Below are 24,460 nucleotides of genomic sequence, written 5' to 3'. Positions count from 1 at the left end.
CGCCTTTAACTTTGTGCGAGATGCACGCAGTGATCTAGAGATATTTGTTTTCTGCCAAAAAAATAAAATAAAAATGAAAGCAAAATATGCATGACCAAAAGATAATTTATTAGACAAAATAAAGTTGAAGATGTATGTGCACTCTGATTATTACATGCATACTTATAAGCAAGTGCCGGGGGGTCAACATCCCTTACATGCTTATCTCCAAATAAACAGAGTCTAAATATATTCGATACAGGCCACTTATATCAACTGTTTTCAAATAATCCCCTTATCCAACATGGCGTGTATGGGAAACAGGTTCTCATGCCCACTGGTATATGTATACGTCCGCCCAACTGTTGAAACTTTGAGGTATTCAAATTATAAGATATTGTCCCAGATGGTACGCAAAAGAAGACAATCTCTTTGTAAGGATGAAATCCGAGGAAATCAACAGGGTAGTGCCCGTCTGCTTCAGTGAGCTTATTATCTTTGGCTTCATCGAGGACAATATCAGCATTGTCAAAGTCCCATTCATCATCATCATCAGCAAACTCGTCGTCGCCATGTGCAGCAACAGGTGGTACTTCCTCCTTGTTATTATAGTCACGGATGATCCTCCATTCATCATCAGCAAAGCCGCTGTGAAGAAGAGGACGTCTATTTGCAAGCAGCGGTGGAAGGCTGATGTTAGTCTTCAACACCCACTCCATGTGAATGTGATCATTTTCTTCTTCTTCTTCCTCCTTAAGGAACCAGACTCGAAACTGGGGGCAGCGACCACAGTCGACCCAATAAAGTAACGCAGAGTGTACCCCTTTCTCTGATTTTCCCAAATAAAAGGTAGCACCCTCACCAAGTTTGTCGCCTGTTGCTGGAGATTTCATCATTTGGTACTTGTCATTGGACAAGGCTATACTGCAATTAATTAATTACAAAAAGCATGAATATATATGCATGTGTGCTTAATTAGCACTAGATTGAGCAAATAATGAATCATATATATAGCATGCAGTCGTACAATGATGATGATGATGATGATAATAATAATAATAATAATACAACAACAATAATAATAATAATACTAGATGAAACGTCGATGCCTACTAGTTAGTTAGTTACCTCATGATAGAATCATTTTGACAATGCACATAGAGTGCTCCCCGGAAATATACGGCCTTGCGGTCCCAGCAATCGGATTGCAGCATATCGGCCATGGTCCCGGCAGGCTCCCCCTGGCGGACCCAGAACCTCTCCTCCCACCTCCATCTCGACGAGAAGACGTGGATTCTCAATGTCGATGGTGGCCATTCTTGCTCCTCAATGTCGATGGTGACGTTTTCCCGATTGCCCAGATCACGGGCTAGTAAGGGGATAAGAAATACCTAGAAGTGCTGCAGCGACTCCGCCATGGGATCGTACACAAGGTAAAAGCTTGAATACAACAAGTGGTGGTCGTCGTTCTCCTGATCCTGATCCGTCGTCGTCCCGGCCCAGACCCTTACCCCACCAAGCATGTCGCCAATGTATGGTTCCGGGGAGGTAGGCAAGTTAGCCCATTGCCGTGTGGCAGGGTTGACTACCATGTCACACTCACACACCAAGAGCAGACCATTGCAGTGATCCTCCACTTCCATACCATAGTAGTCTTCTTGTATGAAGTCGAGGCGGCTGCCCCCCAGGATTCGGCGCGTCGTCGAGGGGCGTGCGAAGAAATAGGTCATCCGGTCGATGAGGTCGAGGGAGATGCAGAAGAAGGCGTCGAGGCGGAGAGGGAGGAGGTCAGCGCGGAGGAGGCGCCGGGCTTCGATGATGGAGCACCAGTGCTTGCGGACGCAGCACAACTCCAGAAATATCTTGGTACTCGTCTCCTTAGAAGTTCAGCTTATCATCCGCAAACTGAGTGTCAGACAGAAAGAGTCAATCAGGTACTTGAGGATATGTTGAGGGCTTGTGTCATCTCTTATCCAGAAAAGTGGGACAAATGCTTGACTTTAGCTGAGTTTTCCTATAACAATAGTGAAAGTGCAATCAAGCCTTAACTGTGGGTTTTGGTGATAATGACCACGCAATTAGAGAACTAATGAGATTTATCGAGTTAACAAGCAGGGAATTTATATTCGAGGGTGCTACACGAAATGGAGGTGCCCCCAATTATAAATGTAGATGGCTTCAAACTCAAATAAGGTTTAAATTATTTTTTATATTGAATTTGAGTATAGGAAAAGCCGTACTATAAAAGAGGCACAATGCGTAAGCTAATTGTCGATGTTTTGAATAAACACCAGCTAGTAAATTTATAATTGATGCGCGTTAGGCCCGTGAAAGCATCTAGGCCCCTAGATGGGTTTTGGTGATTAATGACAATACAAGATTACTATGACTAACGTGTGTTTTGCAGAGGCAATTAAGTTAGGTCATGATAATAGAGATCGATTGGGCAATCATGGATGTCATGCCCCTACGATAGAAATCGTTTTGGTTTTTAAAGGATGGACGACAAGGTTAAGGATGACTAGTTCTAAGTGTCGATTGGAGTTGGAGAGACACTCAGAGTAGTTTAGGACTTTGTTTTTTCCTTTGACCATACTATTAAGGGGGGTATGGATGGGTAGCTTGACCTAGGTGAGTATAGTGAGTTAGGTGTGGTGCACACTTGCTAAGTCTAGCACTAAGTAGCTCCAACAAAGCCCTTAGATCCTATGGAGCAAACTTCATTCACATATGATCGGGAGTTGGAAGTGAATGGAGGGTCAAATACTGACCGGACGCTGGCTCCGGTGCGACCGGACGCTGGCCGCAGGGTCCAATCAGTTCATTTGACCAAGGAGATTGCGTCTGGCACGACCGGACGCTGTGTGGTCGAGTGACCGGATGCTAAGGACCAGCGTCCGGTCGACTCCAATAAGGTTCCAGAGAAGGAATTCTGTGACCGGACGCGTCCGGTCAGTACTGACCGGATCCTGGGGGTTCAGCGTCCGGTCGAGTACAGTAAGGTTTCAGTGAGGGATATTTGCGATCGGACGCGTCCGGTCAGTGGTGATCGGACCCTGCTAGCGTCCGGTCAACACTTAAATATTGGTGTGCGGGTTGAACTGACCGGAGCGTCCGGTCAACATGACCGGAGCGTCCGGTCACCCCGTAGAGGCACATAACGGTTCGTGTTTCAACCCATGTTATAAATAGAAGCTCCACTCGTGTGTGGAGTTACTTTTGCTCATTCCAACAGCTGAGAAACACGTTTGTGAGTGCCAAGAAGAGCAAGGTCCTAGTGAGGTGATTGAGATTTAAGAATCCAAGAGAGAAGCCTCATTAGTGAAGCAAGAGTAGCAAAGTGTGCATCCACCGTTCTCATTAGGCTTGTCGTGGTTAAGTGAGAGTTCATGTTTGTTACTCTTGGTGATTGCCATCACCTAGACGGCTTGGTAGTGATTGGGAGCTTGGTGATCATCCGGCGGAGCTTGTGGATGACCCAACTCAATTTGTGAGTGGTTGTGGGTGATTCACCGCGACGGAGTGCCAAAGAATCAACCCGTAGAGAGCACTTGATCCTTGCGCGGATCAAGAGGGAGCTACACCCTTGCGCGGGTGCTCCAATGAGGACTAGTGGGGAGTGGCGACTCTCCGATACCTCGGCAAAACATCACCGCGTTTCCTCTCCTCTCTTTACTTTGAGCATTTACTTTGAATATTACTTTGAGCAATTCAATTCTTGTCATTTATATTCCTAGAATTGCCATGCTAGAGTATGATTGGAACTTAGGTTGCAAGTCTATTTGTGCGATAGAACATTAGAAACACTTTCTAAGCACAAGGGGTTAATTGGGCTAACCATATGATTTAATTATTGCAAGAAAATTTAGAATTAGCCCAATTCACCCCTCCCTCTTGGGCATCTTGATCCTTTCAATTGGTATCGAAGCCTCGTGCTCACGTTTTTAAGCTTAACTGCTTAGAGCAAGATGTCTCACGGGGATGTACCCCCTCCTATCTTCGAGGGGGATGATTTTCCATATTGAAAAATTCGCATGGAGGCGTACCTAGAAGCTCTAGACGTTAGAATACTTAGAGCCGCCTCACATGGCTTCCCAAGACCTAGGAATCCTGCACAACTTCAAGGCGATGAAGTGAACTATGAAAAATGGAATACAAAGGCTCACAACACCATCTTTAGAGGCCTTTGCAAAGATGTGTTCAACCGTGTAAAGAACCACAAAGATGCCCATGCACTATGGTCAGACGTTTGTGCGCTCCATGAGGGAACAAAGAGTGAGCGTGAGGAACGCTATCATCTTGTCATGAAAAAGCTCAACTCTTTTGAAATGCTTCCTAAAGAATGTGCTAATGAAATGTATTCACGTTTGAATGTTCTTGTAGAGGAAGTCAATGGGCTTGGACTTACTCAAATGTCACCATCCGACGTTGTGAGAAAGATCTTGAGTGTCCTTCCCATTGACAAATATGGGCATATTATGACCGTGCTACATCAAGGTAATCTTTCCACTGCTACACCGACACAAATCTTGGAAAAGATCAATGCTCATGAGATGTACATGCACATCACACCTCAAGATGGCTCATCCTCTACTAAGAAGAAAGAAAAAGATTTAGCATTCAAAGCTAGTCAAGATAAGGGCAAAGCAAGACTTGAGTATGAGAGTTCAAGTGATGAAGAAGATGAAGATGAAGTTTTGTTGGGATTTGGATCCATGGATCATATAGTTCCGCTACCTTGTATCATAAAGCCTAGACAAAATTTTATCTTACTTCTATATCTTTTTCCCTTTTTCCTATTTTGTTTAACGTGACCAGGATTATATTTTCTCCTTTTTCTTTTTTTTCGATTCGGGTTAGAAAAAATCTTGTCTTACTTCTATATCTTTTTTTTCCTTTTTTCTATTTTATTTAATGTGACCATGATTATGTTTCCTTTTTCTTTTTTGACTCGGTATATATTATGTTCCCTCGTGCTCCTATTCTGTTTACCACGAGCTAGATTCTTTTTTTTGACTCGGTATTCTATACCCATTCTGTTCATCGTGAGCTAGAGTCCATTTTTTCTTTCTCTTTTTCGACTCGGTATTCTATACCCTCGTGCACTTGGAACTCCAACTCCTACTCTTAGAGCACAATGTGTAGTAAAATAATATATAAAAAGATAATACCATATCAAATCAGACTTTGAACAAAGATCTCATGAACAAGATAAAACTTTCATACCATCACGTTAAGGCAATCCTCATGTTGTGTAATAAATCTTTTCCTACATAACAACATGGAAGATGTTTGGTTTGTCTATTTGAACCAGCTGTTGCAGTCATAATGTTTGTTTGCCCTTGGATGGCTCAGCTTGTAAAAAATCACACCATGGACTGATCTAGCCTTATAGAACACTGCTCCCCTATACCCCCTCTAAGCGCTATTAGATCCCTTCACGCTCGTGGAGTCAAGAAAAATCAAAGCACCAGTATTGACGCCCTATAGCATTGTCCCCTCATACGTCACCCCACCAACCAAACAAATATTTGTATCCCTAACTATTGGCACTAGCATTGTCATTGCCTGCCCTGATCAAAAGAGCACCTTACAACAGTGATCCAACACCATAACAATCTGTTAGTACATGAAGAGGAGGAGAATTAATGAAATTAACCATTAGCATGACATAGGCAACTTTTTCAAATGACTAGAAGGTCCTTAAGGTGGTAAACCGGCTGTGCTAAGCACATCATGTGGCAATGCCATTGATGTCAACTATCATCCCCGGGAACAATCCTTGGAAGTTGACAATAATGGAAGAAATAGAAAATTTATTTGATTGGCGTGTCAAGAAAGACATGCATACAATTTGGCTAGGAAGAACACTTCACTTGAGTTGTCATTTGAGATGTTCTCGCATGTCTTAGTACCCGTTTAAATTTTCTCCTGTTACAATGCACGGGCAAACATTTGCTAGTAGATGTAAAAAAGTCAATTGGATGTTGGTTCCCTCAAATGGCCCTGATCCTCTTGTTTATATAGATGGGGTGGTCCTATCTCAGTAGAAAACAAGTCCAAATCGTACCAAAAATAGATCCAAAACCGATTTGGAAACAAATTAGTTCGGGCCGGGATAAGAAAACCAGGCCAATTTTGTTAGGCCAGGCATAGGCGGTAGGGTAGCCTCGGCAGGAAGCCAGCCATGCCGGTTTTCTAGGCCTGGGTGCTGCTCCTTTTCCCTTTTTGCTTTCCAAACTCCAAATTCAATTATCCAAATACCTTTTTCTATTGATTTACTACCAAGAACATTGCCATGAAGTCCTCTTCGTATTTTAGCTACTTTTGGTTGTCAACAATTTACCATTGGATCTAAGAGAGCCATCAAGGATCCAATAACAATCTCCAATCCAAATTCAATGATCCAAATACCTTTTTCTATTGCTTTACTACCAAGAACATTGCCATGAAGTCCTCCTTCGTATTTTAGCTACTTTTGGTCGTCAACAATTTACCATTGGATCTAAGAGAGCCATCAAGGATCCAATAACAATCTCCAATGTCAAGATATCATGATGCCAATAATCTCCATCCGAACATGTGTGGTCCTAACATCATCTTCTTCTTCGTCTTACCATATCTTCCAACTACCTAGGGCAAAGAGTCGCCATTGTTGCCGGCTCTGCTCTCATGTGTCCTCTCCATTATTTTTGGCATTGTATCTTTATCATCCTGTTCATCTCGTTCATATATGAGCAAGATTTTAGTGGGCTTCGTCTTATGATCTACCATATCATTATGTTTGAATCAGTGTTAGGGCTTTGGATACAAGGGATAAGATAATTGCTAGCTAGCTAAAATTTAGCCAAAGTTAGCTTAGTCTTTCTAGCTAAGTTTTCAACTAGTTGTTAGCAAACTAGCTATCGGATCATAGCTAATTTAGGCTAATTTTTAACTGTAATAACAAGTAATAACCATGTGTATGGAATGTGACCATGTAAAAGAACTGTAGCGGAGGAAGGTGGAAGGATGAATGCGGTGGTGCACAGCGAAGGAAGGCCACAGAGGATCCCACCACGCAGGCGCAGCCCTGTGTCCCTCCCTCCCTTCTTCCTCCACACCCGGCAGGCGCAGGCAGAGGCACATCGTAGGCACACCGCATCGCCCCCCTCCTCCTCCTCCGTGTCCACAGCGCCCGCGCACCCCAACCACAAGGAACAAGTCGGAGCCCAGCCATCCGACCTTGAATCCGCTCGCTCTCCTGCTTGATCCCGCCGCCGCCGCCGTCGCCATCTCAATCGCCCACTCCTCCCTCTCCCTCTAGGGTTCCCTGCCGCTCCCGCGAATCGTGCAATCGGAGACCCCCGGCCCGCCCTCCAATGTGAGTTCCTCTCCTTCCCGCTACTCCACTTCCTCTTTTTGGCTCGATTCACTACAATCTCATGGCGATTTCGCCGCCCCGTCCTCTTCTTCTGTAATCATCATTGCTGTTGTTAATATTACTCCGTCGTGTATCCCCGTAGCAGAGCAATCCGGTGGAATTTAGGACTGTCATATGTTTCTGCCGATAGATTTAAAGTTGGATGGCTGATTTGTTAGAATCGGGCAACGTTCGATGCCCTCTGTGTCTTCTACACTTCAATCAGTCTCCCATGTATCAGTTTATCCTGTGAAGTGCCCCGATATTTGGGATCTCAAGTTCCTGATACTGTACCTTAAGGATTGATTGATTCATGTCTTATCTGTTCGAGTCTGGGCCGTCTTCTTATTCTTCCACATGCATAATACTTGGGACTTGGGTGGTTGTTTCTCCTCACGCTGGCTGACTTCCAATCCACCAGGACGACCATGAGCGACGATGGCGACCGCACCTGCCCGCTCTGTGCCGAGGAGATGGACATCACTGACCAGCAGCTCAAGCCATGCAAATGCGGCTACGATGTATGTCTACGGATCCTCCTCCTACCGTATCCTATCCTATCATATCAATCAGATTGCAGCCCGCCTTGCCTGTGCTGTGCACCATCATCTAATAATAACTGCCACTTAACTCTGCAGATTTGTGTTTGGTGCTGGCACCACATCATAGACATGGCTGAGAAGGAGGAAACAGAGGGCCGCTGCCCTGCATGCCGCACACGCTATGACAAGGACAGGATCGTCAAGATGGCTGCCACTTGTGACAGGTCTGTCACAATGCTTCTCTTCTTAACAATCAATTTCTGTTTTACTTCAACATACTGACGACAATATTTGCGATTGATTACCCTTTTATATATCATGGGAAATAAGAATAGGTAGAGCCATCTGTGAAAGCTGACCTTGCCACTAGGTATCTCAAACTTACCTTTACATTGATGATGGAAGCAGGACAGCGGCAGAGAAAAATGCAGAGAAGAAGCACAAGACCCAAAAGGTTAAGCCAAAGGCAGCACCACCACCAACAGCAATGTCAACCGTAGAATCTAAGAAACATCTGGCTAGTGTCAGGGTTATCCAGAGAAATCTGGTGTACATAATTGGGCTACCTGCGCATTTATGCAATGAGAGCGTGAGTTCACATCCAGATTTGTCCAAGTTGTGTGTCATATGTTTAAATTTTACTTCTCATACCAACTCTACTATTATTTCTTGTTTAGGTACTTGAGCGCAGGGAATACTTTGGTCAATATGGGAAAGTTTTGAAGGTTTCAGTTTCCCGTCCGACTGGGCCTCCCTCTCAGGCATCAGCAAACAGCAATATTAGTGTGTATGTCTCTCTGAACCGTACGTTGTACATGCATGATGATGGGATAAGTCTCATGTGCTGGTCTTTGTGGGGCTGTGCTGGTCACATGGTCTTTGTGGCTGCATGGTCTGTTTTTAGGATAGCATAGGACAGCATCTTAGACTAGCATCTAGAGGATAGCATCTTAGACTAGCATCTTGGCATATGCTTGGCTAACTAGCAGCCTATAAATATGTATCCCCAACCTCTCGGGTTGGCATGACATTTGTGTGAGTTTGTGTGAGAAATAAACCAGAAAATTACCCCAACTCCTAGTGTCACCCTCTCTCGATGAGAGTAAGAATTCTGCTACTACTAAGAGTGAGAATTCAGCGACTAACAAGTGGTATCAGAGCCGTATTATCTTGTAGCCTGAGCATCTCCTGCTCATCTTCTTTTCTAGCCTCGCAACAGCCCCAGCTAGGAGCAGCAGCAGCTCCGACCTCTCCTGCTCACTCATCTCCCTCTGCGCAAACGAGCAGCAGCTCGTCTGAAGCAGCCCTCTCCCCACGCAGCAGCCCCCTGGTAGCGCGTCATGTCCGCAGGGCAGTCTCAGCGCTCGGTCGCCTCGAGCACGCGGCGTCGGCAGGAGGCCGAACTTGCCGCGGCAGAGGAACGCGAGCGAGCGGTGGCAGAGACCGCTGCGGCGGCGGCAAGGGCGTCGAGGCTGGCAGCAGCCAGAGCGGAGGCGGAAGCGGCGGCGGCGGCGGAGGTCGAGGCTCTGCGCGGCAGCATCAGTAGCTCCGTTTCTGCTGACGACACCGCCGACGCTGACCTCAAGCTGTTGGGAAGGGAGGCAGCGCGAGCGCGGGCGGCGCAGTGGGCAGCTGCGCACGCCCACTAGCGCGGCGGCAGCCTAGACAGGCGCGGACGCGCCGACGGCGCTCCTGGAGAAGGCGCGCACGGCGGTGGTGCTCCTGGAGGAGGCGCGCACGGCGGTGGCGCTCCTGGAGGAGGCGCGCACGGCGGTGGCGGACGGGTCGATGGAGAGCGCGGCCTTCACAGGCAGCGTGGCTCTCTCTCCCCGGATCGGTACCGACGGGTCGATGGAGAGCGTGGCCTTCACAGGCAGCGCGGCTCTCTCTCCCCGGATCGGTACCGTGGTTACCACGGGCTCCAGGCTGTTGTCAGGGACGTCGGTCCTGGCGGTGGGTGGCCTACCCTCACCAAGACCAACTACGTCGAGTGGGCTGCGGTGATGAGGGTAAAGCTCCAGGTGCGACACATGTGGGAGGCAGTCCGGTACGTCGACGTCGACTACGATCTAGATCGACGGGCGCTGGATGCCCTCATCGCTGCAGTCCCGCCCGAGATGCAGTTCTCGCTTACCAGCAAGCGGACTGCCAAGGAGGCTTGGGACGCCATCGCTGCCGCACGCATCGGCAGCGACCGCGCCCGCAAGTCCACACTGCAGGCACTTCGCAAGGAGTGGGAGAACCTGGCCTTCAAGCCAGGTGAGGATGTTGATGACTTTGCTCTCCGTCTCAACACTCTGCTACAGAAGATGGTGCAGTTCGGCGATGACACCTACGGCGAGGAGAGAGCTGTCAAAAAGCTCTTCCGATGTGTCCCCGAGAAGTACAAGCAGATGGCCCGCTCGATCGAGTCTCTGCTAGATCTCTCCACGATGTCAATCGAGGAGGCGATAGGTCGCCTCAAGGTCCTCGACAGCGATGAGCCACAGTCTCTCGGGGCCCATCACCACTGGCGGGAAGCTCCTTCTCACTCGAGAGCAGTGGGATGCCTGCCAAGGTGACCGGAAGAAGGGGGAGCCTTCTTCCGTGACAGGCGGCCGCAAGCGCGGCAAGCCGCGTAAGGCGCGCAGAGACGCCCAGGCCGGGGCGCGAGGACGTGCCGAGGGTGATGCCCGCAGAGGCGCCCAGGGCGGCGCCGCCGGCAAGCACAAGCCGGCACGAGACGACGCCTACCGCAACTGCGGCCAGCTTGGCCATTGGGCCAAGGACTGTCGACAGCCACGATGCGGCCAGGCCCACGTCGCACAGGCGGAGGAGGAGCCGGCTTTGTTCATGGCACATGCAAGCATCGAGCTACCTCCAGCGGCACCGGCCGCAGCGGCTCTCCTCCACCTTGATGAGCCAAAAGCACACGCCCTCATCGGCGACAGCTCCGGCAATGACAAGACTGATGGGTGGTGCCTCGACACCGGCGCCACCCATCACATGACCGGTCGACGGGAGTTCTTCACCGAGCTTGACTCTAGCGTCCGAGGCTCCGTCAAGTTTGGGGATGCCTCCGGCGTGGAGATCAAGGGCGTCGGCTCCGTCACCGCCGTGTCTGGTGAGCACAGGCTGCTCACCGGAGTCTACTACATCCCCGCGTTGAGGAACTCCATCATCAGTTTGGGACAGCTGGATGAGAACGGTTCGCACGTGGTGGTTGAGGATGGAGTCATGAGGATTTGGGATCGCCGTCGTCGCCTTCTTGCCAAGGTATCCAGAAGCGCAAATCGACTCTACGTCCTTAACGTGCAGGTGGCACAACCCCTCTGCCTCGCTGCTCGTCGGGACGACGAGGCGTGGCAGTGGCACGATCGTTTCAGGCACCTTCACTTCGAGGCCCTGAAGCGGCTCAGTGCCACGGAGATGGTGCGAGGCCTGCCGTGCCTCGACCATGTGGAGCAGCTCTGCGACGTCTGCGTGTTGACGAAGCAGAGGCGACTCCCCTTTCCCCAGCGGGCGAGCTTTCGAGCCTAGGAGAGGCTGGAGCTTGTGCACGGGGACTTGTGTGGCCCGGTGACACCGGCCACACTGGGAGGACGACGCTACTTCCTGCTGCTCGTCGACGACCTCTCCCGCTACATGTGGGTGATGGTCCTCGGCGGCAAGGGAGAGGCTGCGGACGCCGTCAGGCGCGCGCAGGCTGCTGCGGAGGCGGAGTGCGGCCGCAAGCTGCGCGTGCTGCGCACCGACAACGGCGGCGAATTCACGGCGGCTGAATTCGCGTCGTACTGCGCTGATGAGGGCATTCAGCGCCACTACTCCGCGCCGTACAGCCCGCAGCTGAACGGCGTCGTCGAGCGGCGCAACCAGATGGTTGTGGGGATGGCTCGGGCCCTTCTCAAGCAGAGGGGGATGCCGGCTGTCTTCTGGGGAGAGGCGGTGGTGTCGGCCGTCTACATCCTCAACCGCTCGCCTACCAAGGCGCTCGATGGCAGGACGTCGTACGAGGCTTGGCAAGGGCGCAAGCCGGCGGTCTCCCACTTGCGGGTATTCGGCTGCCTCGCGTTCGCCAAGGAGCTTGGCCACATCAGCAAGCTCGACGACAGGAGCACTCCGGGAGTGTTCATCGGCTACGCGGAGGGCTCGAAGGCCTACCGCATCCTCGACCCAAAGACACAGCGTGTGCGCACGGCGCGCGACGTTGTGTTCGACGAAGGGCGAGGATCGGCGTGGGACAAGGCGGTGGACGACGGCTCGGCTCCGACGTACGACGACTTCACTGTCGAGTACGTCCACTTCGAGGGAGCTGGGGGAGTAGGCAGCTCTTCTTCGGCGAGCGCGTCTACCCCAGTCCCCGAGCCTCCACCGACCCCGGCGCCTGCTACTGCGACAACACCACGCTCTCCAGCCAGGACCCCGGCTGCGATGAGTTATTCGCTGGCTCCACCACAGCCGGCATCGCCACGCACTCCAGCACCGACAGGCACCTCTCCGGGCGCGTCTACTTCAACACCAGCTCGTGTCGAGCACAGCCCGGTTGGACTCGCTACTCCGCTCTCTCACGACGAGGAGGGCATCGACGTGTACCACGACGGCGAGCCGTTGCGGTACCGTATGATGGAGAGAACCTTCTCGGCGACCAACCGGTGCCGGGACTGGTGCCTCACGACCTGGAGGCGCAGTTGCACCTTGCGTGTGAAGACGGCGAGCCTCGGTCGTTTGCAGAGGCCGAGAGACACGCGGCATGGCGCGCCGCGATGCAGTTGGAGATGGATGCGGTCGAGAAGAACCGCACCTGGGAGCTTGCTGACCTTCCTCGTGGTCACCGCGCGATCACCCTTAAGTGGGTGTACAAGCTGAAGAGGGATGAAGCCGGCGCCATCGTCAAGCACAAGGCTCGCTTGGTGGCACGAGGTTTCGTGCAGCAGAAGGGGTTCGACTTCGACGACGCCTTCGCTCCCGTGGCACGGATGGAGTCCGTGCGACTCCTCCTTGCGCTAGCTGCCCAGGAGGGCTGGCGTGTTCATCACATGGACGTCAAGTCGGCGTTCTTTAACGGCGACTTGAAGGAGGAGGTCTACGTGCACCAGCCACCGGGACTTGCGATCCCCGGTAAGGAGGGCATGGTGCTCCGCCTGCGCAAGGCCCTCTATGGCTTGCGGCAGGCACCGAGGGCGTGGAATGCCAAGCTGGATTCCACGCTAAAGGGGATGGGCTTCGAGCAAAGCCCGCACGAGGCGGCCATCTACCGACGGGGCAGTGGAGGAAATGCCCTGCTGGTGGGTGTCTACGTTGACGACTTGGTGATCACCGGCACCAAGGATGCGGAGGTGGCGGCATTCAAGGAAGAGATGAAGGTCACCTTTCAGATGAGTGACCTGGGGCCTCTCTCTTTCTACCTGGGAATCGAGGTGCACCAGGATGACTCCGGGATCACGCTTCGATAGACAGCCTATGCCAAGCGCGTCGTTGAGCTAGCTGGGCTCACCGACTGCAACCCAGCTCTCACTCCGATGGAGGAGAGGCTGAAGCTGAGCCGCGACAGCACGACGGAGGAGGTGGACGCTACGCACTACCAGCGTCTTGTGGGGAGCCTTCGCTACCTCGCCCACACACGGCCGAACTTGGCATTCTCCGTCGGCTACGTTAGTCAGTTCATGCAGCGACCGACAACGGAGCACCAGCAGGCTGTGAAGAGGATCATCCGCTACGTTGCGGGGACTCTCGACCACGACCTCTGCTACCCTAGGTGCCCTGGGGCGGCACACTTCGTCGGGTATAGCGACAGCGACCACGCCGGCGACATCGACACCAGCAAGAGCACGAGCGGGATCCTCTTCTTCCTCGGCAAGTGCCTCGTTAGCTGGCAGTCGGTCAAGCAGCAGGTGGTGGCCCTGTCCAGCTGCGAGGCCGAGTACATAGCGGCCTCCACCGCTTCGACTTAAGCGCTCTGGCTCGCTCGACTGCTTGATCTCCTCGGCAGAGACACTAGAGCGGTGGAGCTCAGGGTGGACAGCAAGTCCGCTCTGGCCCTGGCAAAGAACCCCGTCTTCCATGAACGCAGCAAGCACATCCGGGTGAGGTACCACTTCATCCGAGGCTGTTTGGAGGAAGGGTGCATCAAGGCGAGCTACATCAACACCAAGGACCAGCTTGCGGACCTGCTCACCAAGCCCCTTGGGAGGATCAAGTTCCTTGAGCTCTGCTCTAGGACCGGGATGGTTCAACTTTCCCACAAGACGACGCACAAGACTTAGGGGGAGAATGATGGGATAAGTCTCATGTGCTGGTCTTTGTGGGGCTGTGCTGGTCATATGGTCTTTGTGGCTGCATGGTCTGTTTTTAGGACAGCATAGGACAACATCTAGGACAGCATCTTAGACTAGCATCTAGAGGACAACATCTTAGACTAGCATCTTGGCATATGCTTGGCTGGCTAGCAGCCTATAAATATGTATCTCTAACCCCTCGGGTTGGCATGGCATTTGTGTGAGTTTGTGTGAGAAATAAACCAGGAAATTGCCCCAACTCCTAGTGTCATCCTCTCTCGATGAGAGTAAGAATTCTGCTACTACCAAGAGTGAGAATTCAGCGACTAACACATGATCTGTTCATACTTCATATACAGTTAGATTTCTACTTTCAGTACTGGTCAATTAGCCTAATGGTATATCAAATAATTATCCACTTTCTATGCAATCTTATGTTTCAAGTTTCTAATGCTTCCTTGTAATACTGGACCATTGGTATTATAAGAAAGTAAATTCAGACTTCAATCTTGTTATTATGTGGTTTTCTAGTGATCTCGGTGAAAATGTGATATTATGTCCATATCCTTGCAAGTAGCTCAGTCATTTAAGTTTAATCTGAATTACTTAGCAGTGTGATTTACGGATTTGCATAACTGCTTGAAAGTAACATTTGTATCCTCATGGCCAACATTAGGATATGTATTGTATTATTGGCGTGAAATTCAAAAAATCATATAGATGCAAGGTATCTGTTTCTGGGCTAAGCTCAGAACCCAATCCTGCATGTGCAGATATAGATGAAACTCATCTCTTAATAAAGTGTATGGTGGGGCGTTTTTTGTGTCTCAGCATAGCAGGTCCTAAACCCTGGTAAAGGAGGAGGGTTGTGTTAGGTGTGGCGAGCCAATGTAAAAACTTAGCCACTTTTATGGAGATGAAACCCAAAAGAATCCCGTTGGGGCGTAACCCTCTTAGCGACGCGCCATGTTGGAACCCGGGTATGGTGTTAAATGAGCAAGGGTCGGGTCGTCACCCCCGTGACGCGCCGTGTCGCGATCTGGGCACGATGTCAAGTGAGCAAGGATTAGGTCATCGCATCCTTAGTGGCGTGCCACATCGGTGCTCGGGTGTGGTGCAAAATGAGCAAGGGTCTCACACCTACCTCGGCGGGTGCGAAGGGTAAGGAAGCTAGTCGAGCCAACTATGATCCGTTTAGGTAGCTGGAATGTAGGGTCCCTTACGGGTAAGTTAAGAGAGTTAGTGGACACAGCGGTTAGAACAAGATATAAATATTATGTGGTGGGCTTTGGACAAACATAAAGTCCCATCAAAGTACGTAACCCTCATCAAGGACATGTACAACAATGTTGTGACTAGTGTTCGAACAAACGATGGTAATACAGATTACTTCCCGATTAAAATTGGACTTCATCAAGGGTCAGCCTTAAGCCCGTATCTCTTTGCCTTGGTAATGGATGAGGTTACCAGGAACATACAAGGGGATATCCCTTGGTGTATGTTATGGCGACAGATCCTTGAGTAAATAGAAAACTAGAGTTATGGCGGCAGATCCTTGAGTCTAAAGGTTTTAGATTGAGCAGAACTAAAACTGAATACATGAGATGCGACTTTGGCGGAGCTGCACAGGAGGAGGGAGATGTGAGTTTGGAAGGTCAAGTAGTGCCTAAGAAGGATACCTTTCAGTATCTGGGATCGATCCTACAGAGGGATGGAGATATTGATGCGGACGTTAGCCATAGAATCAAAGTAGTGTGGATCAAGTGGCGGCAAGCTTCTAGCATTCTCTGTGACAAGAGGGTACCACAGAAGCTAAAAGGCAAGTTTTATAGAACAGCGATTAGACCGGCTATGTTGTATGGAGCAGAATGTTAGCCTACAAAGATTCGACATGTTCAACAACTGAGTGTTGCAGAAATGCGTATGTTGCGATGGATTTGTGGTCACACAAGAATGGACCGAATTCGGAACGATGATATACGTGACCGCCTAGGGGTAGCACCAATTGAAGAAAAGCTTGTCCAGCATCGGTTGAAGTGGTTTGGCCATGTTCAAAGGAGATCTCCAGAGGCACCAGTGCATTGTGGAGTCCTAAGCCAAGCTAATAATACGAGGAGAGGTAGAGGAAGACCGAAATTGACATGGGGGGAGGCAATAAAAAGATATTTGAAAGCTTGGGATATATCTAGAGATCTATGTTTGAATAGGAGTGCTTGGAAAGCAGCTATTGAAGTGCCTGAACCGTGACTTGGAACTCTTGGTGTGTTTCAACTCTAGCCTACCTCAACTTGCTTGGGACTGAAAGACTATGTTGTTGTTGTTGTTGTTGAGTACTTTATATTGTTTTCCTAGGATGTGCTTTTTTGTTTCTGGGTGATTTCTCTTGGAAATCCCAAGGAAGTGTCTGGATGTATTCTGAAACTGTGTTATGCATGCCTCAAAAAGAAGAAAAGAAGAGAAAATGTGTTATGCCAGAAACATGCAGCAACAACAACAACAACAACAAAGCCTTTAAGTCCTAAACAAGTTGGGGTAGGCTAGAGTTGAAACCCAACAGAAGCAATCAAGGTTCAGGCACGTGAATAGCTGTCTTCCAAGCACTCCTATCTAAGGCTAAGTCTTTGGGTATATTTCAACCTTTCAAGTCTCCTTTTATTGCCTCTATCCAAGTCAACTTCGGTCTTCCTCTGCCTCTCTTCACGTTACCATCCTGACTTAGGATTCTACTACGCACCGGTGCATCTGGAGGTCTCCGTTGCACATGTCCAAACCATCTCAACCGGTGTTGGACAAGCTTTTCTTCAATTGGCGCTACCCCTAATCTCTCACGTATATCATCGTTCCGAACTCGATCCCTTCTTGTATGACCGCAAATCCAACGCAACATACGCATTTCCGCGACACTTAGCTGTTGAATATGTCGTCTTTTCGTAGGCCAACATTCTGCACCATACAACATAGCAGGTCTAATCGCCGTCCTATAAAACTTGCCTTTTAGCTTCTGTGGTACCCTTTTGTCACATAGGACACCAGACGCTTGCCGCCACTTCATCCACCCTGCTTTGATTCTATGGCTAACATCTTCATCAATATCCCCGTCCCTCTGTAGCATTGATCCTAAATATCGAAAGGTATCCTTCCTAGGCACTACTTACCTTCCAAACTAACATCTTCCTCCTCCCGAGTAGTAGTGCCGAAGTCACATCTCATATACTCAGTTTTAGTTCTACTAAGTCTAAAACCTTTGGACTCCAAAGTCTCCCGCCATAACTCCAGTTTCTGATTCACTCCTGTCCGGCTTTCATCAACTAGCACTACATCGTCCGCGAAAAGCATACACCAAGGGATGTCCCCTTGTATGTCCCTTGTGACCTCATCCATCACTAAAGCAAACAAATAAGGGCTCAAAGCTGACCCTTGATGTAGTCCTATCCTAATCGGGAAGTCATCCGTGTCTCCATCACTTGTTCGAACTCTAGTCACAACATTGCTGTACATGTGCCAGAAACATGCATTGTTTATAATTAAACATAACTGAATTAGGGATTGTCATTAAGGCATTAACCAAAATGGAGTTAGGGTGCTTTTTTTTTCTAGTGTAGAAATTGCTGTGTATATTAAAATTTGCATGCTTGCAACACGTCTAATATGGATTGTATTTGAGTGGTCTCTTTGTTAAAGAACATGTGAAATTAGAGTTCTAGTCTTCTAGAACACACACTGTTCCTCATCTTTACGTTATCTACATAATTCTTGCATGTGTTGATATGTTGCTGTTACTCCTTGGTTTAGCTATCCTTATATGTACATGCTGTTACATGAACCAATTAGTTTTTCCCTAAAGAGATTATGCTACCTACTGATTTGTTGAGGATATAGTAATCATGGTCCTAAACTGTTTAAGAACCATTGGTGTTATTTGCACGTTGTCGCAACAAGTTATTCCCTCGAGTCACAGATAAGTGATCTTTTGCGCTATGTCGGTGTTCTCGGACCACGGACGAGTAAATTTGTATTTGCGCGTTTGGCTCGGTTGGTGTGCTCGGAGGACACAAGGGTTTATACTGGTTCGGGCGGAACGTCCCTACGTCCAGTTCGCTACTGCTCGTATTACCGGCACTTGGTTTGCAGTAGGGGTTACAAACAGGCGAAAGAGGGAGAGGATCCCAAGTCTCTGGTGGAAGGAGTGAACGGGTGCTGAGAGCTCGCTTGCCGCTCAGCCGTGTGCTCGTGTCATGCTCTTGTGTTCAGTTCTCCCCTTTCATGGGGCGTCCCGCTTCCTCTTTTATAGGCGAAGGGAAAGCGCGGGTTACAGAGCAGGAAAAGGAGAAGAACGAGAGAGAGAAGGCTTCCAGGGTTGCCAGGCCCTTCCTCTCCTTCATGCGGGTCCCGCCGATCCTGTAGATGTCAACAGGGACTGCTCCATGTCGTGGCCCTGTTCGTCACTGGCGCCATGCGCAGGCGTCATCTGCCAGTCATGGCGTTCCACTCCTCCCGGCGGACGTCGTGGTGAACTGACGCGCCTGTCAGCGTTCGTACGAGGATTAGACTGAACAGCACCGGCACGCCCGACACTGTTCTTGATGTGAATCCCTAGGTATGGCCCGTCATGGCCACGGGTTACATCGAGACGTGCCAGCCTCTTCCCTGGCGTCAGAGTTTTGACCCAGGCCCATACGCTTAGACCTAGAGTGGTTGGCGGCGTTATGGGTCCCCGTCGGACGAGACGGAACCTGCGTCCTCGAGGTTGGGCGAGACGGAAACCGCGTCCTTAGGGTCGGACGAGACGGAGCCCGCACCCAAGGGGTCAGGCGAGACGGAGCCTGTGGCCTCGAGGTCGGGCGAGACGAAGCCTGCACCCAAGGGGTTTGGCGAGAGCGAGACGGAACCCGCGTCCTCGGGGTCGGGCGAGACGGAGCCCGCGGCCTTGGGGTCGGGCGAGACCTTTTAATACGTCTCGAGTCATCCGTGGAAGTCAGCGTGGGCGCTAACTTCCTTGCTTTGGGTATCCCTAATATCGATACCCGACACGCTGTGTGCAGTCTTAAGTATTTAAACATTGATCATCAACACCTCTTGACATAGTTAGATTGAATATGTGAAAATGAAATGAGCATATCTGTCTTGAATAGTAGTTGCATAATGTTATGATATTTCTGTACTTTGTAATTATTGCAAGCAATGGAAACTAGCAGTCAAAGGTATACGTTATTGACTGTGGACGTCTTATTTGTGACGGTAGGGAGGGTTCTCTTTGTGTAAGAGTTAGATACAAAATTTCTGCTCTTGCTTAAGCAATGATGGATTCTTGTCAAATGTGTACAGGTATATTACTTATGCCAAAGAAGAAGAGGCCATCCGGTGTATTCAAGCTGTACACAATTTTGTCTTGGAAGGGAAAGTGTTAAGGTGAGTTTCTATACTTTGTTCTCTTCTTTAAGTTTTGCACAACATAGTAACTCAAATGGTTGTTGACTGTTGCAGGGCATGCTTTGGTACCACGAAGTATTGCCATGCATGGCTGCGAAACATGGTACAATTGTTGCTTCGTTCTGATATCTTCATTTACTTGGTACTTACTCTACTACCCTATTCACTTATCCTGAATGTTTCTTGTCTTTTCTCAGACATGTGGGAATCCAGATTGTCTCTATTTGCATGATGTAGGCGGTCAGGAGGATAGTTTTACTAAAGATGAGATCATCTCAGCATATACGAGGTAGTACTGAGCTATTTTAACATATGTTGTGGAACCTTAGTTTCTTGTTCTGCTTCCTTATCCATTTTAGCCCTAAGTCATGTGCTAGTCCTGGCTATCACTTTCCTTCTCTGTCTAAACTACTTGTACTCACATTGCCTTTTTGAAAAAAAAATTATTTTCCACTTTTGGATATAATAGTTAGTCCCTTGAAGCCATACAAGCAAAGTCTTACTATGTATAAGCTGTTGGTGTTCTCTGTGGGTTTATTTACAAAAATGTGTCTTCTTCAATGTGGATGCGTATTATATTAAGTGTTGCTTTGATGAACTCATCCCTTTGTCAAATTTTATTATGTATAAGCTGTTGGTGTTCTTTGTAAGTTGATTTAGAAAAAAGTATGCGTGCTTCAATGTGGATGTTTTATTATATTATTAAAGTACTGCTTTGATGAACTTTGTGTTAAAACAATTTTGATAGTTTCAATTGCTACTTTTCATTCACTCTTCTACATTCCTGTCAGGACTAGAGTCCCCCAGATGGCATCTAGTGTTTCACAAAGACGTACAGGCACTGTGTTGCCTCCTCCAGGAGATGATTTCTCTTACAGTGCGGTGGTTTCAGCCAAGCATACATTCAAGAATGGAACACTTGTATGTTCTCTATGCTGAAAATTCAAAGTGCATTGGAAGACGTGCCATTTTTTAAAACTTAATGCTGCTTTCTAGTCTAGGTTTAATCGCTGATATTTCATCATGTTTTGGCTTACATACTCCATTAACTGGCCACCATCTGTGCAGAATACCACCAACCAGCCCAGACTTTCACCTCCAAACAGTAGTTCTGGGAGGTCCACACTTCCACCAGCTGCCTCATGGTATGGTTCCTCTAAAAGTCTTCTGCTACCTTTTTGCTATGCATTGAAGCTGAGGACTGTGTTACTGATTTTTCCCCCTTTTTTATGTGCAGGGGGCAGCGTGATTTGAATGCCAGGGCAACAGTTACTGGGGCGACATCATCACAATCTCATACAAAACCTAAATCAGAATCACAGAGTAATCCATTTTCAAGTTCTTCAGTAATTTCCAGTACAAAAACACCCTCTTCGTGGAATGATGATACAAGTACAGCAACAAAAATGTCTGAAGGACAGCAAGTGTCAGAAAAAGAGTCTAAAACCTTGCAGCCGTATAAGCCTGGTATTTCAAAGGAAACACAAGCTCTATCATCACTGGACATAGATTTCTCGACAATACCTTCAGCTTGGAATGACCATGACATTGTAGTATCAGATGGGATGTCAAAAGGAAGCGATGAAAATCAAGTTGCAAATGAAAATGGCGAGCTAACCCATCCAGCATCTAAGCCACTGGTTTTATCTAAGAAAGACATAACAATGAACAATATTACCAGCAAAAGTCCTTCAGATTTTGTATCAAGTATAGCAATATCTAAATCAGATGTAAGTACGAGTGATGGTGACCACTCATTTACCAATATTACTCCCAAAAGCCCTACTTCAAATGTCGTAGACTGCCAATCTAGTCATGCTGCTGGGGAGAAAATATTGGAGGATATTGGATCCAGGAACACTGACATGGAGAAGCTATCTGCTCAAATATCTTCAGTAAACTTAGGTGGCAACAATGATATTCAGAGTATGGCAGGAAATCAACAATCAGATGTAATGCCATGCACATCTGTTGATGTGCCCATGGATCAGAATTTTGACAAAGACCAATCTCATATCAATCTTGATGAGCTCGTCTTACCTTCAGAAAATAAGGATACTATTCTATCTTGTCAATATAGTTCTGATAAGTGTCTTGATTGGAGTTCAGAGCTGCAAAATTGTAGTGTGACTCCTTTAAATGATATAGTAGATTCTTCAATGCTCACTGACAAACTTCATAGTAGACTACTGGATGGTTCAAAGCAACCATCATATTCGTCATTTGCCCAATTTCCTAGTACATTGGATAATTTGTTGTGGAATGATACAGAAAGTAACCCTGCATTGACGATTGGCACTAGAGCTGCTTCACAGACGGGGTTTTCTTCTTCAATAAATAACACTTATGTCTTGCCAAATGGAGGTCAAGATGGGCTAGGGACTGTATATACACATGGTAATGTTTCTGGACATCCTGGAATAGGAAGTCATCAGCATAGAGCAATGGGTTCAGATAGTATAGGAAGTTTTGACAAGACCATAAGCGTAAATAAGGATGAGAGCAGAATAATTTCTGATATGTTGTCGTCAGAGTTTAATCCGTGGGATGATTCATATTCGACTGCTAACAATTTTGTTAGGATGCTTAGGGAATCTGAAAATAATGATGTCCATTTCACTGCGCCTTCATGGAAATCAGGAACTGGGAGCAAAGAGTCCAGATTTTCATTTGCTAGACAGGATAACCAAGGAAACTTGTTAGATTCATCTGTCAGAAACTGTGGTACTGGTACTGAGCAGAATTTCAGTTTGCTGCCCCAGAATTCTCGAGGAAATATTTACCAGAATGGCCTTGCATTCCAATCTCTGGAAAATGATTTTTCCAATAGCAACTCTCTTGGTGTATTAGATATGGCAACTGCTGGTGAGTACTATGATACCTTTTCACTACTTTGCCTGACTGAGCAGAATGATAGGTACTGTAAATCGCAAAAAAAAAAAAATTGAATGATAGGTACTGTAATTGAATGAACTTATTTCTGTGTGCTGCACTTATTTTTCATTCAGTATTGGTAAAGATATTCTGACTCATGCAAATAGATTGTTGATCTGTTGGTGCTTATTATGTGATTTTTATGTTTACCAGTGATAAGTTTATGTGCTTACGAAGAATTTGCTTTCTCAGGTACATCGAGGTCTAAAATATCTGCACCCCCAGGATTTTCAGCATCAGCAAGAGTCCCCCCTCCTGGATTTTCTTCTGCATTTCCATCCCAGGATAGTTTGAACCCCACTCCTGGGTTTCCTTCTGGAATTTCGTCTCATGATGGGTCTATCCCCCTTCCTAGTTTCCCTTCTGCATTTTCTTCTGGAATTTCAGCTCAGGAAGTGTCTAAGCCCCCTACTAGACTGCCTTCTCTATTTTCTTCTGGATTTTCATCTCAGGATGGACCTAATACCTCTTCTAGGTTCCCTTCTGCATTTTCTTCTGGACTTCCATCACAGGATGGCCCTAATCCCCCTTCTAGATTTCCTTCTGCATTTTCTTCTGGATTTTCATCACAGGATGGGTCTAATCAGTCATATGGCTCAACATACCAAAGTTTGTTTCCTGTCTCAGTATTTTTTCTTATTTTCCTATAACTAGTTTGATTTCTCATGCCTTTTGCGGTTCTTCACAGACAATCTTCTCCGGGATACTGTTTTGGGTGGCAACAGTAATCATTACCAATCTCAGTTTGGAAGGCACGAAAGTGATATGGAGTTTGATGATCCTGCTATATTGGCTGTGGGCAAAGGGCTGATGCCTGGAATTGGCGATTCAGGGCTGGAGATGAAAAATTCTCCTGCTTTTCAAGCACAGTCGCAGCCAGCAAGTAGCGATCCAAGGTTTCAGTTACATGTACAGCCAAATGTGCAGTCTCATCAAAACCTGAGATTCACAGACCCTATGCAGGATGGCTTGAACCATATGAATGATAATTACCTGGTATCCAGATTTTTAGCTCAGAACCATGGTCCTGTATCCCCTTATGTGCAAATTCCTCAACAACCCAGAAACTCACAGGTTAGAAATGGTCACTGGGATGGGTGGAGTGATTCGAGACAAGGGAATAACACCCCTATGTCAGACATGTCGAGGATATTATATCCAAGTGAAGCGAACAAGTTGCACATGCTGGGTTCAAATGATATCTATAACAGAGCCTTTGGAATGTGATTGTCTACTGGGATAATGTGTGACTTTGAGCTGACATGTTCTAACTTGGGGCATTTTGTGGAAGTAATTGATTGCACAACACATAGTATACATGAGGTGGATAACGGTGTTGTGCTTATGAGCTGGTACACGAGTATTTATTGCTATTGGAATTGATCAAAATGAACCTGAGTTTTGGTCCAGCCATTTGAAATTACCAGGTATGCATGCCATTTAGTTTTTTTTTTGTTAGTGAGAGCAGGTGTTTTATGTACTGGTGCACAAACAAGTTGAAAACTGAGCTTCCTTTTGGTTTATTTGTTGATGATCAGGTTCATTCTCCTCTGTGATTTGAGAAGCTTGAGTGAAAAGAAAGATTATGTGCCGAGAAGAACAAAGCAGCTGAAGCTGAAATAGATAGAGAGATGTCTATAATGTGGTGTAGTGTGACAGAAGCTTAGGTGGGCTTGGCTTGATGGCAGTTTGATTTCTCGTGTCTGTACATGATGATTTTGGTCGGTGTTTGTAGTAACTTGGTGATCGGTGGCTGTATTAACTTGGTAGTTGACTGGCGAGTACATGCGTTTTGCACAGGGAATTGAGTTTATGTTAATTAAGGGAATTGAGGTGACGGTTTACAGGAAAGTCATAATCTGTCAGTGTTACCCATGGTATAATAATATACGATACTGCACTGGTTTATTTGCTAGCAT

General features: G+C 47.7%; 1 protein-coding gene and 1 pseudogene across 2 annotated transcripts; one reads left to right on the top strand and one right to left on the bottom strand.

The window, feature by feature from the left end:
• Positions 1-251: 251 nt before the first annotated feature.
• Positions 252-7,254, bottom strand: LOC136479210 (uncharacterized; annotated as a pseudogene).
• Positions 7,083-24,456, top strand: LOC136483397 (hyphally regulated cell wall protein 3-like). 2 transcript variants are annotated; one of them, XM_066480454.1, is made up of 14 exons: positions 7,083-7,342; positions 7,803-7,902; positions 8,020-8,147; positions 8,332-8,512; positions 8,601-8,710; positions 19,503-19,586; positions 19,662-19,710; positions 19,805-19,896; positions 20,399-20,528; positions 20,676-20,752; positions 20,845-22,472; positions 22,734-23,150; positions 23,230-23,968; positions 24,080-24,456. In XM_066480454.1, coding segments are annotated over exons 1-13 (3,537 nt in total). In that variant the 5' UTR covers positions 7,083-7,340; the 3' UTR covers positions 23,769-23,968; positions 24,080-24,456. The 2 variants fall into 2 exon arrangements, with proteins under 2 accessions (XP_066336551.1, XP_066336549.1); XM_066480452.1 differs by having other exon boundaries at positions 8,329-8,512.
• Positions 24,457-24,460: the final 4 nt, after the last annotated feature.

The sequence above is a fragment of the Miscanthus floridulus genome, chromosome 9 (assembly GCF_019320115.1).
Source record: "Miscanthus floridulus cultivar M001 chromosome 9, ASM1932011v1, whole genome shotgun sequence".
In the NCBI taxonomy this organism is placed as follows: domain Eukaryota; kingdom Viridiplantae; phylum Streptophyta; class Magnoliopsida; order Poales; family Poaceae; genus Miscanthus; species Miscanthus floridulus.
The sequence above is the reverse complement of the archived record's forward strand: the minus strand, read 5'-3'. Positions and strand labels throughout refer to the sequence as shown.

Excerpts from the sequence above, each read along its gene's own strand:
- LOC136483397 (XM_066480452.1), top strand. Across the intron at positions 20,529-20,675 it reads CATTCAAGAATGGAACACTT|AATACCACCAACCAGCCCAG; the intron begins GTATGTTCTCTA and ends CCATCTGTGCAG. Across the intron at positions 20,753-20,844 it reads CTTCCACCAGCTGCCTCATG|GGGGCAGCGTGATTTGAATG; the intron begins GTATGGTTCCTC and ends TTTTATGTGCAG.